The 17483-nt window shown below is 51.6% G+C and overlaps 1 protein-coding gene across 5 annotated transcripts in view; it reads right to left on the bottom strand.

Moving 5' to 3' along the window:
* Positions 1 to 936: 936 nt before the first annotated feature.
* TMEM229B (transmembrane protein 229B) overlaps positions 937 to 17483 on the bottom strand; it is a 38089-nt gene continuing 21542 nt past the window's right edge. The window contains exons 2-3 of one of the 5 annotated variants that reach the window (XM_087819759.1): positions 14454 to 14628; positions 937 to 4485 (exon numbers count right to left, since the gene is read on the bottom strand). In XM_087819759.1, the coding sequence (XP_087675885.1) occupies positions 3952 to 4485; positions 14454 to 14573 (654 nt within the window). In that variant the 5' untranslated portion in view covers positions 14574 to 14628 and the 3' untranslated portion in view covers positions 937 to 3951. Of the gene's footprint in view, positions 4486 to 5236; positions 6070 to 14453; positions 14629 to 17483 lie in introns of those variants that run through there. The other 4 variants (XM_016223887.2, XM_016223890.2, XM_087819754.1 and 1 more) reach the window with 4 other exon arrangements.

Below are 17483 nucleotides of genomic sequence, written 5' to 3'. Positions count from 1 at the left end.
AGAAACCTGTTCTAAGGGAATAGCTTTATAGATTTGTTTATACTAACATGTAAAGGACTGCTGGGGCTTTATACTCGCTCATTTTTATAAGGCGGGAAGCTTTCAGTCAAAGAAATAAACACCTTCAGGCGAGTAGGGGAGGAAGAGGGCCTTCTCAGGGATTCAGAAAGCACACTGTCTACTCCATCGGAAAGCCAGCCAGTGTCTGACAGCCTGGCTGTTGTCGGGCTGGGGGCAAGGGGCTGGAGTGGGAAGGGTCAAGTCATGGGTGTTTATTTGAACTGACAGGAAATTCTGAACCCTCCATTCTCTTCCTGGAAGTAGGAAAGTGGCCAGGAGAATGGGGGGAGGAGGGGAGAAGAAAGGCCACTAGATAGAGCAGAGGTACAGGAAGTAGGGAGGGATTGCTCCCTGCAAATGCACATCTCGGGGGAGGTGGCGCTCTCAGGAGAGTGCAGAGCTCCATGTCTTCAAAGTGTGACTTTTCATGTAATGGAAAGTAGGGAGTCTTGAGGTACCCTCAGCCTCCTCCCTCGTGCCCCGCCCCCCGGCCTCATGAGCCATCCCAGGTCTTGGTTGGCATGTTGGAGAGGAGCTCACCTCATGGGCAGATGCAGCTAGCCTGTAGCCACCCTGGATACTGCCCAGGACTCTCCATCCACCTCGCAGCCTGGGACCAAAGTAAGGCCTGGACCAGATTATGCTACTGGTGGGCAGTCGGGGGTTGGGAGGAGAAGTCAGGCTTCCAGAGAGGGCCAGAGCAAATACAGTGAAAAGGATTTGCGGGAAGTGCCACCTGCCCTCCCCATGGGGTGGCCCCACCCAGCAGCCCTCTCAGCTCAGGACTGCGTGAGGCCAGGGTGTGAAAAGCCTGGCTTCTGGCAGCCCTAGGAAGGTGGCTCCAAAATAGAGAAAGAGATGGGTCAGAGCCAGTCCTGGAACACAAACACCAGTATATTTTATGTGCACGAATGTGAAAAGAAAGACAAAGAGACTAACGGAGACAGAGCAGGCAATGGGCAAACAATCGAGAAGAGCTGCGGCAGTTGGGAGACAATCCCACCGCCTCAAAGGCCCTCTTGCAGAGCCAGGACCTGCAGCTCCTCCAGGTCTAGGGTTGCCTCAGGGTGGAAGGTATGCTCCCTCCCTTGGCCATAGCTCCTCCAGTGCTGGGCCTCTCTGCATCCCCTGCGACGTCTGCAGGGCCCGGAGCTTCATAAATACAGGTTCTCGTGAACTGACCCACGCAGGGGCTGCCTCCCCAGGAGACCCATGCAGAAGGCAAGGGATCAGGACAAAAGGCCCCATGGCCACTCCCTAGGTATTATTGCTGAGAATAAGCATAGGCCATTGAGATGCCATTATGACTCACTGGCATCAAAGGGAACAGGGCACAAGAGACAGGATACCTAGCGGACATGGAAGCAGTTCAACCATGCAGGGCAGCTCATGGCAATCTGTAACTCAGAGATGCTGCAATGTCCAGCAGAGAGGCCCAGGACACCAGCAGTTCATAAACAGCAAGCTGGCTCTCTCTGCCAGCACCCCTGCTGCCTGGCAGGGCTGGGATTACTCCAAACATTGAGTGCCTGGGCACTAAGGAATTGAGGCTCTGAAGATACCCAAAACAGAAGAGTTGAAGTCTGGGCTATCCCCGATGAACTCTGAGCCTGCAGATCCTGTGGTCAAGCCCTGGCTCATTGCCTCCCTTTGCTGGGGCTCTGTGCCCTACGAGGGACAACGGGAGCCATGGGGCACCTGAATGAAACAGGGACACAATGCTCTGTACATTGCCAGAGAGGCAGGCTTACCCCAGGACCTCCTGCACAGAGAAAAGATGGTGCTGAGGAATGACGATAGGGCAACATCTGGAGCAGCCAGATCCAGTAGGCCATCCAAGGGCTTGATCAGGCTGAGAATTGTGGAGGCCTCATGCTGAGAGACATCAATAAGCTGACCACCAGATTCCATCGTGGAAGGGAGAGCAAAGGTGGGTGGTATGGTCTAGGGGCCCACATGGGGGCCTGCAGGGGTGTTGGGGTCCAAGAGACTAAAATAGCATGGAGTTGGGAGAGAGGACCAAGGAAACAACTACCTAGAGGGAACAGGGAAGCCAGACAATCTTCTTCCTCTGGAATCCCCTCCAGCTGTAGATGGAAAGCAATCTACCCCCACTGGAAGCCTAAATCCCTAGAAGCCCCAAAGCCCTGGAATTGGGGTCACAGTAAAATCAAAGGTAGGACTAGCCCCAGGAGAATGTAGTTTGTGCCTAGATGTGAGGAGCCTACCCAGGACCCATCCTGTTGTGGACAGGGTCAACCGCAGAAAGCAACCCTGCCAAAGACAGTCTCCCATCCTTTCTCCCAACCCAAGTCACCACTCCTGCCCACATCCAGCCCACCTGTCCTGGCCCTGTGCTGTCTGCACGGTCTAGGTGGAGCAACACAGCAAGAAGAGGAGATTGTCTCCACAGGTGGCATTATCAGTTTTTAATGTTCTATAAAAAGGGAAAGGCTAATTTCTACCTAAGTCCTAGTGTGGTCAAAAAGAGACCATGTACCATGGAATAGGCTGTGTTCTGATGGACCCCTCCCCTTGGCAAGTGGGGCAGAGCCGGAAATGGGCTAGAGTGAGGTTTTCACCTGTCCACTGCCAGCAATGGACCTGTCATGGGCAACCAAGATAACAATGCCCATGAGTGTGGCAGGGTTAATACTGTTTGAGGAGCAAGCTCCAAGTGTCAGCCTTGCTGGGAAGGGTGAGGAGGGGGTAGCCCTGAGGAGGTTTTGCTCCAGGGCTAGGGCTATGACAGAACCAGAATGGACCCCTTCCCGCCAAGGATGGTCTCCAACACTGGATACTGCTCCCCCATCCCCTAGAATGCTAGATGCCCCTATGTGCCTCTTCCCCCCTCCCCACTGCACCGCCCCACACACACACTGATTTGTCTCTAGGTCCCCACTGTGGATCTGTGGGGCCCATCTTGTCCTGGCTGTGTGTTGTGGGTATCATTCGTTTTCAGCTGGGCCACTGCGGGGAGGGGGCATGGGTGGAGAAGAGCACCAGGGGCACTGCCACAGCCCACCAGACTGGGGCAACAGTGGAAGGAAGGCTGCAGAGGGTGGGAAGGGTGTCTCAGGGTTCTATCTCTGGCAGCTGCTGTGTTAGCTGGGGAGTTGGAGTTGGGGGTTGGTGGGTGATTGACATGGATAAAGGGCTGATAGTGGTAAAGGCCTAGAAAATAGGAGAGAAAAGGGGAAACGCCACCAAATGCACAGGGACTGAAACCTCCCAAAGCCCAAGGTTGGTGGGAATCCAGCACCAGGGGGCCCCCAGAAGGCCAAGAGAGCAGCGTGGGGCCTTGGGGGAGGGGAAGGAGCCAAGGGAAGGCTTCTCAGCCCTTGCAGACTAGCATGGCTCCAAGCAGCCTCCCGGCTGCCCAGTCTCTCTTTAGGCTGCAGCTCAGCAGGCCCCCGGGGAGGTATTGGTTGCAAGCAAGCACCTGAATATTGCCTAATGAAACCAGCCAAAGCCCAACTAAACCAGGAGAGAGGGAACCAGGTGGCTGAGGCAGCAGCCCCAAGCCTTCTCAGACCTGCCTCCCACTTTCTGCCCATTTCTCAGTCTCTTAGCCAGGACAGGGCCTGCTGCTTCCAAAGTCACTCATGTAGTCTAGTTGCTGCGAAGCCTCAGGCCTCCTGCCTCCTGCCTCCAGTCTCTGAGCTGGGCTGAGATCCATGGACCAATCCCAAGTCCCTCTGCTGCCCCAACAGCCCGCCCCCAACACCAACCCACAGGGACAAAATGCGGGCTGTGTGTGCCCCACAGGGCTGAAGCAGGGGGACAGGGTGAGGCTTGTGCTGTACAGAAGGGGCAACTCCACCAGTGTGGTACTTTTCTCCACAGGGTTCATGAGAGACCCCTGCCCCCCCCCCCCCACGAGTCCTCCATTCAGTCAGTCTTGATGTGGCCGTTGGCCAGGGCCAGGGGACCTCCGGGCTCCCCAGGCTCCCCAGGCTCGGCGTCCTTGTCGAAGCGGAGGCGGAGGGTGTTCCGGATGATGAACTGCTCCATGATGAGGGCCCCGCAGAACCAGGGCACGGCGTACTCCAGGGTGATGAGGCCCATGAAGTCAAAGTCGAACTGGGAGTAGTCCCAGGGGCAGGCGTTGAACTGGCGCAGGATGAAGCCGGTGGTGAACTCCCACAGGTAGGTCCAGAGCGTGTAGATGAGGCAGCGCACCAGCAGCGGGCACCGGCCCCGCAGGCGCAGGTACATGCGCTCCACGATCAGGATGGAGGTGCCGTAGATGAAGAGCGCCCACACGCTCGTGACCCCCGGGAACTTCCAGTTAAAGTTCACCACGAACTCCCAGGCCGCCGTGAACATCACCTCGCAGAAGTAGCCATGGATGGCGTACAGGTACCAGCGGGATAGCGCCGTCAGGGGCTCCACGGAAGCCATGGCACCGAGTGGGGCCAGCTGCTGGGGACAGAGAGGAGACAGGTGAGGGTGCGAAGGAGGGAGGCAGGGAGGGCTGAACCCCTCCTGCTGCCTTTCCACCACCCAGTCCAAGTCTCTGAAGTAACCAAGGTGGAGTGGATTTCAAACCTGCCTCTACCTTTCTCTTTGCTTACCAACCATAATCTTGACTTTATCCCATATTCCTTACCTGAGCCAGATGGGCATGAGAAATGAAGAAACCTCAGTGGTTTCCTCTAACTCTACTCAAATGCTTCTTCGAAGGAGGTGTCTACTACACTCCTTAGAGTAACTTTTTTGGATGACCTGTGGGAGAGTCAGCTATCCTGGCCCATCAGTCACCCCCATTTCTAGGCTACTAGCTCATTTCTCACCAGGCACATCCACTGGAGTCCCCATCTCTTCCCCCACTTCTTCTCAGGCAGTTCCACATCACTCATGTTTCTGAGATCTTTCTAAGCAAGCAGTCACATGTGTCTTTTATGTATGTGTGTTAACATGTACATAACCTAAAATTTACCATTTTAATCATTTTTAAGTGTACAGTGAAGTGGTAGTAAGTACATTCACACTGCTGCTGTGCAACCACCACCACCACCATCCATCTCCAGGACCTCTGCATTATTCCAAACTGAAATTCCATATTCATTAAACGCTAACTCTCATCCCCTCCCCAGCCCATATCTACTTTCTGTCTCTATAAATTAGACTACTCTAGGTACCTTATTTAAATGGAATCATACAGTATCTGTACCTTTGTATCTGGCTTCTTTCACTTAGCACAGTATCTTCAAGGTTCATCCACATTGTAGCATATGTCAGAATTTCTTTCCCCTTTTAAGGCTGAATAACGTTCCATTGTGATCTATCTATCTAGATAGATCACATCTTGTTTACTCATTTATCCATTAATGGGTTGCTCCTACCTTTTGGCTATTGTGAATAATGCTGCTTTGAACATGGGTGTACCGACATCTGCTTGAGTCCCTGCTTTCAACTCTTGGGTATATACTCAGAATTGGAACTGTTGGGTCATCTGGTCATTCTATTTTTATTTTTTGAGGTACGGCCTTGCTGTTTTCCATAGCGACTGTACCATTTTACATTCTCACCAGCAACGCACTGGTTCCAATTTCTCCGTATCCTTGCCAGCATTTGTTATTTTCCGGTTTTCTGAGGATGAACATCCTAATGGGTGTGAAGTTGTGGCTCCTTGTGGTCACATTTGTCCTTAATTGCTCCATTAAGCAGGGTTTTGGTGTTTTGTTTCGATGTTGAAAGGAAACCAGTGGGCTGACAGAGGAGAGAGTCTTCCCCTCCACTCCTATTCCCCTCCCCCTCCTGTCTTTTAAACCCAGTCTTCCAGGCCCAGCCCACAGGCCTCTTATTTCTCCTCACCCTTCACCAGCAACTGTCTGGACCACTCAGTGGTGCTTTATCAAATGCCACCTTATTTACTATTTTAGGCACATGCCCTTTTGATCCAACTAGCCCGTCCGTATACTCCTTGAGGGCAGCAAATGTTTCCAGTCTTATGTTCTGCAGCCATGGCACAGGCCTCTCCTGGTGTGTCACTGTCTAAATGACACGTGTTGTTTATATAGATGGTGGGATGGGAGAGTTCAGAGCTGCATTGAGAACAGGAAGACAGAGCATGAGAACATGAATCCCAGTGCAGCCAGCTACCAGTGGACACCAGGCTTGACATCACTGTCAATCTCTTCTCCAAGTGGGAGAGGGGTCAGAGGTTAACAAGATGACATCTGCATTCTGCCCGCACGTCTAGGAGCTCTAGTCACATCTTTCAGCTGCAGTGGGCCTAGTCACAAAATACCCACCCACGTGCATTGCTTTGTGGTCTTCCGAGCACTCTCATTCACATTTTGTCATTGGTTCTTACACAACTGAGATTCATGTGAAGGGCAGGTAGTTTTACTTCCCCCCCTTTTTTAAAAAAATCCTCACCTGAGGATGTGTTTTTCATTGATTTTAAAGGAAGGGAGAGAGAGAGAAAGAAACACTGATGTGAGAGAGAAACATCGATCAGTTGCCTCCCGTATGCACCCCAACCAGGGATCAAGCCTGCAACCTGGGCATGTGCCCTGACTGGGAATCGAACCCACCACCTTTCAATGTATGGGACATGAGCCACATTGGCCAAGGCTTTACTCCTGTTTTTTTAAGAGAGACAGTTGGGGCTCAGAGAGAAGTCATCTGCCCCATATCCCAGGGCCAGTGAATGGAAGAGCTGAGACTAGAATCCATATCTCTTGACTTCTACTTCAAAATTCGTATCACTACATACTACTGCCCATCTCCTAGGCATGAGTGCCTAATGTCACTCCCCTGTTCAAAAACATTCAATGGCTCCCCATTTCCTAATGAAACCCTGCAGCATCCTTGGTGTTCAGGACTCTCCATGATCTCACTCCAACCTACTTTTTCAGCCTCATTCTTATAGTCCAGCTCTCTCCGTCTTACTTCCATGCCTTTGAATATCCTATCCATTGTGTTTGATGTGCCTTTCTCCTCTCACTGCCACAAGTACAAACCCAGCTTACAGGTTACCTTCAGAACAAAATCTTCTTCATCCTCTCAGACATAAGTCCTCTCCTCCTCCTCTGAATATGCACAACACTTATTTTGTCTCTCTTTGGTACACGTGATTTTCTGTCTTATTATGTTGATGACTTGGATTCCCCAGCCAGACATCTTTCCTGTGTTTTGCACCTATATATCCCACTCCTTCCTGCACACCTCCACTTAAATGTCCCATAGGCACCTCCAACTCCTTTCCTAAATCAAACTCATTATCTTTCCCCCAAAACCTGTTTTCCTCCTATGACCCATCCTAATTACTGGTACCACCATGCCCCTGGTTAGCAGCCAGAAGCCCTGGCTTCATTCTAGCTTCCTTTGCCACATCCCTACTATAACATGAGCTCCCTGAGAGTAAGGACCTTGTCTGCCTGGTTCAGCACTGTATCCCCCATACCTGGCACACAGTAAGCATTCCATAAAAAGAGCAAAGACATTTCTTACCAGTTAGCAATTACTACATAACAAATCATCCCAAAACTCAGTGGCTTAAATATATTCTGATTTATTACTACAGCTCACCTATCCATGGGTTGGCAGATCTTGGGATTCAAGACTTCCATCCCGAGACTACCAGTCTTCTGGAGGCTCTGTCCTGTTTTGCTGGGGTGGCTCTGCTCTGCTTGTCTCTCATCCTCTCTTGGGCCTAGGGAACTAGCCCCAGCATGTTCTTCTCATGGCCGGGGCAAAGGACCAAGAACAAACAAGCCCAATGGCACCAGTGCTTTTCAAGACTCTGGTTAAGTCAGGCCCACTAACATCTTATTGGCTGACGCAAGTCACATGGCAAAGCACCAAGTCAGCTATTAACGCCTGTCCTTTCTACCTCTTAAATATCTCTGAAATCCATCTTCTTCTCTTCATTCCTCTTTCTCATTGCTGCTGCTCTGGTTCAAGCTTTTGTCATCTCTCACCTGGATGACTCCAAAAGTCTCCCAGCTCCTCTCCTTCCTCGCCTCCATTCCAATTCACTCATCACACTATGCAAGAGTGTGTTCAAACAGCAATCTTTCTAAAATGCAAACCCAATATTTCTCCCCACTTAACGCCCATTCATGAATCTTTAACGTTGTAAGGCCCAAACCCCTAGGGACAGCTGATAGAGGTGACCCCCCTCTACCTCAGATCCTGTCCTCCCAGTCCTTTACATTGATGTTTTTGCTACCTGGAGTACCCATCCCAACTGCTACCTCTACCCCACCCCCACCATTGCCCTTGAACCCATAATCCTTCAAGATCTAGCTCCTCCATGAAGACTTTCCTAAGCACCTCCCACTCCAGAGCTGCCCACTGCCCTGTCTGTCACCTCTGCAGAGTTCAAGTCTGTGACACTTCACACTCAACTTTGCTATAACTCGTCTGAAGGCCAGCACTAGTAGCCACTCGATGAATGTTTGTTTAATACAAAGCTAAGAGACAAAAGCAGGATTCCAAATTGAATAGTTAATATGATTTTGATTCAGCAAAGGCATAACATACATGTAAATAGACAAAAAATTTAGCTGCAATCACCTCTGGAAGGTGAGTGACATAAGTGATTCTTATTTCCTTCTTTGTACTTTTCTGTCTAAAATTTTTTCTAACAAATATGCATAACTTTTATAAAAATAAATTTTACCTTAAAAAATTGTTAAATGAATATGTATTACTCATGTTTGTGCCTTGTATATAGAAGATGCTCAATAAATCTGCCAGGCAAATGAACCTAAGAACGCCTGAACTCACGTGAAATTAACACAGGTTCTTCCCCAACAACAAACCGTGACTCACAGGTTTGAATAGGGTTTAGTGGTTAAGCGCAGGGCCCCTACATCCTACCTGCCTGGGTTTGCATCCTGGCTGATATGCCCCACCTTCAGGATCTAGGGCATCTTACCTGACCTCTCTGTGCTTTGGTTTCCTTATAGGTAAAGTGGAGATAATATGAGTAACTATCCTTGAGTGTTACTGTGGGGATGAATGAGCTACTAAGAATACAGCTCAAGAAAGGGTGGCTATGTCCCTGGCACAGTGCCAGGCTTGCTGGTCAGCTTCTCCTGCTTAGAGTGCCCCCTTCGACCTGAGGCAGGGTCATCTGGTCCCTGCCCTCACTAGCAGCTGGCAGCCTTCTGTGCTAAGCAGGTCAGGTCTTTACCTCCACCCAAAACACCAACCTGGCAGCCAAATAACCCTGTGAAAACAATACCCGCACCAACAGCCAGCCCCAGGGAGAGTAAAACCTCAGCTGAGGATAGTCAGTGTGCGCTTCCAGCTTCCACACGACTGAGCGGGGGGGGGGGGGGGGGGGGGGGGGGGGCTCAGAACCAGCCCTTGAAGGCCAGGCTTCAGAAATAGGCTGACATGAAAGGGCCAGTGTTCCTGGCACAGCTCCTCACACCCTCACTTCACCCGGAACTCCCGAAAGACCGTTGTCTCCCACCCCACTCAGGCCCCTCTGAACCTGCCTGTCCACCTGACCTGCACTTGAACCCACAGGATTGGGAGAGAGGCTTCCTATTCAGCCAGCAGCCCATTCATTATTCAGGTCAGCTCCCACCTTGATGCTGATTTTTTAAAACTCTGCTCTTTTTGCCTCTTGGTGTCATCTTTGGGGACAACCAAGAACAGTTTCCCAGTTGGTAACAAATCAAGAGGCTGTTCCAGTCGCCCCTGGAGCAGGCAACTTGGAAGGGCTGGACCCCAAACCCTACAAGCAAAAGATTAAAGAGGTAGCTGTCACAGGGAGGGAGAGGGCTACAACACAAGAGAGGATGGGGGAGAGAACAGGGGTGCCAGAGGCCTGCATTGTTTCTGGAATCTTCCGTACCTGGAAGAACAGGGGTAGGTGGAGGGGAAGCATACCTAAGCAGGGTCAGACGGCTTCTGAGGTGTGGTGCCAAGAGAACATGCCTGGTCCATGCAAGACAAATGGGGAAACCCAGAAGTCCTGGCTGGGGCCAGGAGATGGGGGTGGAGACAGGGAACAGGGATGTGAGACAGTGTCATCAGCTGGGGTGGCAGCACACACCGTGGTGGGACAGGCACTAAGACCAGTGGCAGGCATTGGCTCGGGTGGATTTTCAGAATTCCACTCCCCAAACCCATGTCTAATAACCACACTTTGAGCTCACCCACCCTCTGCTAGGTCCAGCAGATACCTCTCCCTGCCCTGGCCTCCCCCACCTAAGCCTCTGCCCTGGACCCTTTCCTATTTCCTTGCTCAGCCCCGGGATCAGAACCCTGGGAAAGCCGGCTCAGGAGGAGCCAGCAGCACACTGAACACATTGGATGTTGGCCGCTTTCTACTGGTGACAAACACACCATCCTGAGAACCAGGACACAAAATTGGGACAGTCCAGGAAAGAAAATTTAGGTTGGAGTAGAGGAGGAGAGTGCGGGCAACTGAAGGCAGGGAAAAAAGTGTGGACAGTTTCACAAGAGGGATTTGGGGGAACAACACTCAAGTACAAGTGTTGATGAAACTCCTCATGCCTGTTGATCAACGGGCCTGGGAACAGAGAGTTCCAGCAAAGACCAGGACTCAAGGAGACTTGTAAGAGCAGGACGCTGCCCCTCCAAGGGGACGGGTGACTGGAGGGGAGGGGGCTGGCTTTCAGAGCCCTGTTCCCTAGGAGTACCTCACCTGCTGCTCTCAGGGCCTGCTGAGCTATTCTTAGGGTGCCAGAGAGCAGAGCAAGCAGGTGGGAGGAGCCAGGAGGCCAAAAAAGCCCAAGGCAGGCTGGAAGCAAAACCAGATGAGATGACTGTCCTTGGTTTTGTCAGAAACTCCCATCTTGTTCCAGGAAGCTGAGGTGCGAAAACACAATGACTCCGGGAATTTTTGTCCAGAGGGGCATCTTGCTAGAAAATCAGGCTTCCCCTCCATGTAGCCAGGCCAGTAGGCCTTCCTCTTTCACCCCACTTACTTCCCAAATTTCACTCCTGTCTTATGCGCTGGGAGACGCAGTGGGGGCACAGACCTGAGGGCAAGGTAGCGGGGGCACAGCTTGAGTGGCCGTGAGGCCAGTCCCCTGGCAGACCCTGTGCCGCAGGTGAGTGGAATCGATGAGCTGCCCTTGCATCTGGGTGCAAGATGCAAGGTCTGAAACCATCCTGAGCTTCCGCTGTGGTCAACAAGTTGGTGGGAGGAAAACATGAGCTTGCTTCAGGTCCAGAAGAGAAGCAAGTGGGGGAAAATACCTGCGGCCACTGGCTGGCCCAGATACCAGAGTTCTACCCTCTCTTGCTGTGGGCATCCCCTGGGAAAGACCCCTGAGATGGTCCTCCTCCCACCTCTTAGTCACAATAATATTAATAATCAGACACTCTTCTCAGCACTTTCCATGTATTAATTCAGACATTCTTCAAGCCCATTTACAGATGGGGAAATTGAGGCAGAGAAAGGCTAAATAATTAACCTAAGTTCTTATGGCTATACAAGGCAGATGTGGGATTTGAGCCCAGCTCCAGAGCCTTCAGGCCTACCCAGCATACCGCACTGCTCGAGGCTGGCTACAGGCTCCTGAGGGCACTACCATTTTCCGAGTTTCTGCTTCTGGAAGGCTGGGATGGTATATGGAGAGACAGCAGGAAACAAGAAGGACATGAGATTCTAGGTAGATCATCAATGAAGCTCGGAATGTGTGTCAGAGTTACCAAAGGCTTTCAGACTATTCTAGGAGACCAAGTTCTGTTCTGAGGCCAAGGTCTGGCAGGATCCACACGAATGTTCTCTAGGGCCACAAGCTGACCCTCTCAGGACCGTGGCAGCCACCTCTGAGAGCCTCAAAGCATGTGCCATTCAAAGATCCCTCACCAGGACACATATTACCTCGAGCCTCCCTGACTGCCAGCCCGCCCCAATGCTGCTGGGAATCTTAGATGGTCCAGCCCTGCCAGCCTAGAGCAGTGGCCAACATGCAGGCTGCCCAGAGAAGCCCTGTGCCTGGAGTAACAGCAACCAGAGCGTCAGGGGCAATCGTCCCACACAGGCCAGCTGGCAGGGGAGGATCTTAGAGGGTCTCAGATGCTAAGCAAATCCCAGCTGGCAGGCACGGGGGGGCAAGTGGACTTGAGAAACGAAGTCAGCCCTGGCACAGAGGTTCCCCAGGGCTCAAGCAATGAAGGGTACTCCGTGGATGAGGCCCACAGGTGGGCATCCTGTGCCTTGGCTCAAGGCTCTTCCCAGACCTCACATGGCTGCCTCCCTGTTGTCATTTAGGTCTCAGCTCAACTGTCACCCCTCAGAGACGTCTGATCTCCAATCCAAAACAGCCTCCCCGTCACTCGTACCATCCCATTTAATTTTCTTCATAGCACTCTCACATTCTGATGGTTTGCTACTTACTCACTGTCTATCCCCGCAATTAGAATGACAGCTCCACAAGGGCAGGGGCTCTGTCTTGTTCACTGCCAGGTAACCAGTGCCTACAACAGTGCCTGCAATAAGACCCACTAGTGCTATGGAATGAATGAAAGAATGAATGGGCCTGAACAGGCCCAGGCCCTTAAACACTGATGAGGGCAGGTAGAAGCAGCTAGCCAGCTCAGCCTCTCTAGTCGTCTCTTTCTTAAGAAATACAGCCTTTCTAAAAGTTTTAATTCTAGCATTTTAAAATATCTTTATTATCTTTTTTGATTACAAATATAACACGCTCACAGCTGAAATTTAAACATTACAGAAAGGAATGACTTAGAAAGCAAAGCCCCACAGCATCCCACATCATCGAGAAAGTCACCATTAATGGCGTGTTATATATTCACCCAGATTAAATTTCGTTTTAAAATCCATGCATCTTAGAGAGAAAAAGCATTCAAACTTCCACTATACTAGCAGCCAATATCACTTCCCCTTTGCAATCTTTTCTCACAAGTTTATTTTACAAGTTACCCTAATGTACTTATTCTGCAACCTGACGATATCACTTATTAGATCACAATTGTTTTCCCAAGTTGGTAGATGGCCTATGCACCCATTATTAAAACGGCTATGTAACACTCCACACGCAGAAACCTATAATTTACTTAACGTTGAAGTTCAACAAAGGGAGAACTGTTTCCATTTCCACCATTACAATGACACCACAAGACACATCTTTTTTATGCCTGTAACAAAATAATTCAGCCCTTTTCTTCTCTGGGACTGCTTGTTAATGAATCATTCCAGAAGTGCGATCACTGGGCAGAGGGTGCAACAGTTTTAAGGCTGACGATGTAGATGGCCCTGGGGAATTCTGTGTTATGTGGGGAAGAGGTCTCCTCCCTGAGTCACCGAGGCCCCACAGTGGCCTCCACGGCCATTTCTCCAACCTCATGCCACTCCCACCGTCCAGGCGCACTCACACCATCCCGGCTGCAGGTCAACCCGAGAACACACTTCCTGAAAGACCTTCCTATCACAAACCCACTCTGCAAGCCCAGACTCGGTGGAAAACAGATTCTAGCCCTGAATTTTATATTTTTAGCTAAAGCTGAGAAATACCTGGTGACTCCTTTCCCTCCCTGCAAACTCCTGTGTGGAATCTGTTGCTCTGGCTCCCATGGACCAGCCCTGCTGCTCCTAAAAGCTTGTCCACTCAGGAGTGCAGAAGCGCCTGCTCTCCCTGCCCTGCCTTCGGAGGGGAGCTCTCTGCTGGCTGGTCCCTGGTCTCACAGAACAGCCTTCAGGCCAGACAGGCCTCTGGGGCTTGGGGATGCAGACAATTGTCATATTTAAAAGCATCATCCAGGGAAAGCCAGAGGCCAAGGCTGGGAAGACAGGCCATGTGAGGACAGGTAATGTTCCGTAGTTGGGGGCCTCTCGCCCTACACGAAGCTTATCTGGACTGAAGAGGAGACAGAGCTAACGGGACAAAAGCAGCAGATGGCTGGTTTTGCGGCAGCTCAGGTGCCACAAATCCCTCTCCTCCGAGTGCCCTGGATGCTCTACCTGGGTCACAGAAACTGATTGTGGCATCTGCGCAGAGTCGAAATCCCAGGGGAGAAACGGGTCTTATTGCCCAGAAGTGGAGCGCAAGGCTCAAAGCATCCATGAGCCTTCAGACAAGGAGAATTTGGGAAGAATTTCTCCTGGTGCTGGGTATTTCATGTCACTCACATCGCCAATTGGAGTCTGGCCCGGCTTTTAGAGGCCATGTGGCTATAAGATGGCTCCAGCATAGGACATGGCCTGAAGCTGCTGGACACTCCCCTCCTATTCCCCCCTTATTCTTCCCTGGGACTATTTCTTAAGGCACAGTTCCAGAAGTGGGACCACTGGACAGAGGGCGCAAGAGCTCTGGCAGGCCCTCAGATGAAAAGCAGGCTCAGACCAGGACTTCCAGACCGGGGCCCCTGCTACTGGGGCAGGGAGGGCCCGTTATCCCCAGGGAGCCTGTAACATACTCACTTATCACACCCTTGAGTGCACAGCTCCGAAGAGACATCAGGATCACTGTCCAGGAGAGTCCCCGGTTCACCTTTGTCCTGGTGCCTGGTTGGGCAATAGTGCCATTCTCAGCAGTGTGGGTAAGCATTAGTCCCAGGGCTCAGCTGATCCTCAGCTAGTGGGCAAGTGGTTTCCATGTGTCCCTAGGAATAAAAGAGGAGGCGTTCTTTAGCTCAAAATGTCCCCAGCTCCGAGCCACCAGGACAGCCAGAGAAGCATCCTCAAGGCAAACACCACAAGGCCTCAGCTCCAGGCTCAGCACTCATCCTGCCCAGACTGTCTGACCCCTCTGCTGGAACCGGCCACCTCCTCTGTCCTGTCTGCTCAGGTCTGGGTAATCCAGCAGTAAGAGCCTGGGATCCATCCCAAGTCACATGAGGGGCCAGGACTTAGGACTTCTTTTACCGCAAGGGAATGTGTGCTCACTTATAAATCTGAGAGGAGATATATTTTTACAATCCAGCTCTATTCTCATTTAGCTTCAAATTACACTTTCAACTTCACCCTGCAGTGGGTACATCTGTTCTCAAGGGCGGTCAGGAGCCTTGTGGAGGGCAGGCAATGCAGGACACTGGTTTTAGTGTTTGGGGAGTTAGAACAACACAGAAAAACAAGCACACCATCAAAACAGGTGCTAAACCCTCTGCCCACAATTCCACCACCCTAATATTTGTTCCATTCTCTTATTTTATCATTAGTGTTGTTGAGGCCCTTCCTATTAACATCAGTAACTGACTTCAGCTGATCTAAATCTGACTTTATAACTCCCTGGCCACATACGAATTTTCAATATATCCCTGAGACTTGACCATTTCATAATTCCCACATGTTTTGTTTTACTGTGAAGGTGCTGACACTTCCCTAAAAACCCCTTGAGTACAGCTCCATCTGTATAAGTCTATGGGCAGGTCCAGCACGGCCCTGTGGAAGGACGCACTGGCCACTAAGAAGCAGAGAAGAGTATATGACTGGGGGTGGGAGTTGGCAACATCCCTGTGGATGGCCAAACAGGGTGGACAAAGGGGTGGCTACCCCATGTTGACACCCACCATCACCTTCCTCCCTGCCCGCCCCCCAGGCTCTCTCAATGGGTGACTCAGGCCTCTGCTCCCTAAGCTGACAACTTGAAAGGCAGCGAGGGAGCTAAGTGAAAGGGCAGGGGTTGGGGACCTGAAATTCGTTGTGTGCACATGTGCTGGTGGGTGGTGACAGTGTGCACCCCCTGGGTGTCTCCCCAGCACTGGGAGAGGCCCCTCATGTGAAGTGAAGGGCAGAGGGTCTGATGGGCATTGGGCTCCTGGGCTCTGCCTCGCCTCTGTTCCTTCCCAGCTCCTCCACAAACAGGGGCCTCCAACCCTCCCCCTGGTCCAGCCTCCTCCCATGGCTCTGCCTGCCTGATGGTGGGCAAGGGGTCACCAAGGCACATACCTATCACCTGGAGAAAAGGCTTTAATGTTGCAGGCTCGACACCCAGCACCACCATGACCCTGTGTCTGGGCAATTCAATCCCACCCACGGGCACAGGCACCTCCCCTTCCCTGGGCCCTAACCAGGCCACATCCACAGCACAAGTAAAAACCAAAACAGAAACAGAAACCAAAGCCCACATCGTGGCAGCACAGCCTGCTGGTCGCTGCAGTCAGCCTGGGAGCCCAGCCCATTGCTGGCCGAGGCACTACCCTGGCAGATGAAGCCGCAGTGGTCAGAACAGGCTCCCTCCAGGGCCAGCCTCTCCCTGGGCGCCTCCTGATCTGGTCGTCCCCCGGGGAGCTGGTGGGGGCCGGATGAGGAGGTGATGGTATAGCAGGGGCCCCGGGCCTCTCTGACACTCCCTGCCCCCTTAGAGTAGGTCCCAGGGTACACAGGGCATTTGGCTCTTCTATGGACTTCAGGGCCTGAACCAGAAGTTTTTAGAGTATGTGAATGTGTGAGGAGCCCTGATAACACATGGGTAGAACTTAGACCTTTCTGAGTTTATCATCTCACATGATTCTCCCAAAACTCCTGTAGGAAGGGCAGAAATTATCACCCCTCACTCCCATTTTAGAGATGGAAACACTGAGTCTCAGGCTATTAAGAAATTAGGCCAAAACCACACATTTGATTCAAACCCTGGTCATCGGACTCTGGAGTCACCCTTCTCCCCACAGGACGTGCCTTCGAACTGCTTGCCATCCAAATCTCATTCCTACAGCATGTGTCTGCAGGCACGCACGCACACACGCACGCACACACACACGCACACGCTCCATTAAGTGTAATCTACTTAGCCCATTCTGTAAGCTGCTTAATTGTAAACATACAGTCGAGTCTGTCCTTACAGTTTTTCCCTCAACAGCCCAGGTGCCGCTAGGAGCTTGAAGGAGCAGAGACCACCACGTGGCTTCAAGCCCTCTCTACCTGCCTGCCTCTGCAGCCCACCACACCCATTCCCCCTTCAAGACTGTGCTCCCACCCCATCCCTTTGACGCTGACACCATTTTCCCATAGCCCCCATCAACCAATGATCCCACAGGCCTCCCAACAGCCTTCTATTGAAACACATTGTCCCATCTTAAAATCATTATGTCTGTTTCCCCTCCACATAATGAATTCCTTGAGACCATGGAATTTCTGTTGGATGGATAGATAAGCAAGGAAGAGACGGGTCCAGCTAAATTCTCAGGTGACTGCACCATGCAGTGTTATGAACCACACACAATGATGGCTGGGGACCTTCTCTCATTTTCAGGCTTCCATCGTGGCAGGGCTTCCTCCCACAAAGCACCATAAACATTGGTTTACAACAGTCAGGGCTGTCTCTGCAGATGAGATAAGAAATAAGGGTGCTCACGCTCCTTTTTCCCACCTCCAAGAGTCATCACCTGGATTGAGAGGTGCGGCTAGACGAGGTGGGTGCCTTGGGCCCAGGCAGTCCAGAAGACATGTCACACGAGAAAGTCGGGCAGGATCAGAGTGCCCCAGGCATCCCCATAGACACTGCAGGCTGCAAGCTCAG

This window comes from Miniopterus natalensis, chromosome 1, assembly GCF_054644295.1.
Source record: "Miniopterus natalensis isolate mMinNat1 chromosome 1, mMinNat1.hap1, whole genome shotgun sequence".
NCBI lineage: Eukaryota > Metazoa > Chordata > Mammalia > Chiroptera > Miniopteridae > Miniopterus > Miniopterus natalensis.
The sequence above is the reverse complement of the archived record's forward strand: the minus strand, read 5'-3'. Positions and strand labels throughout refer to the sequence as shown.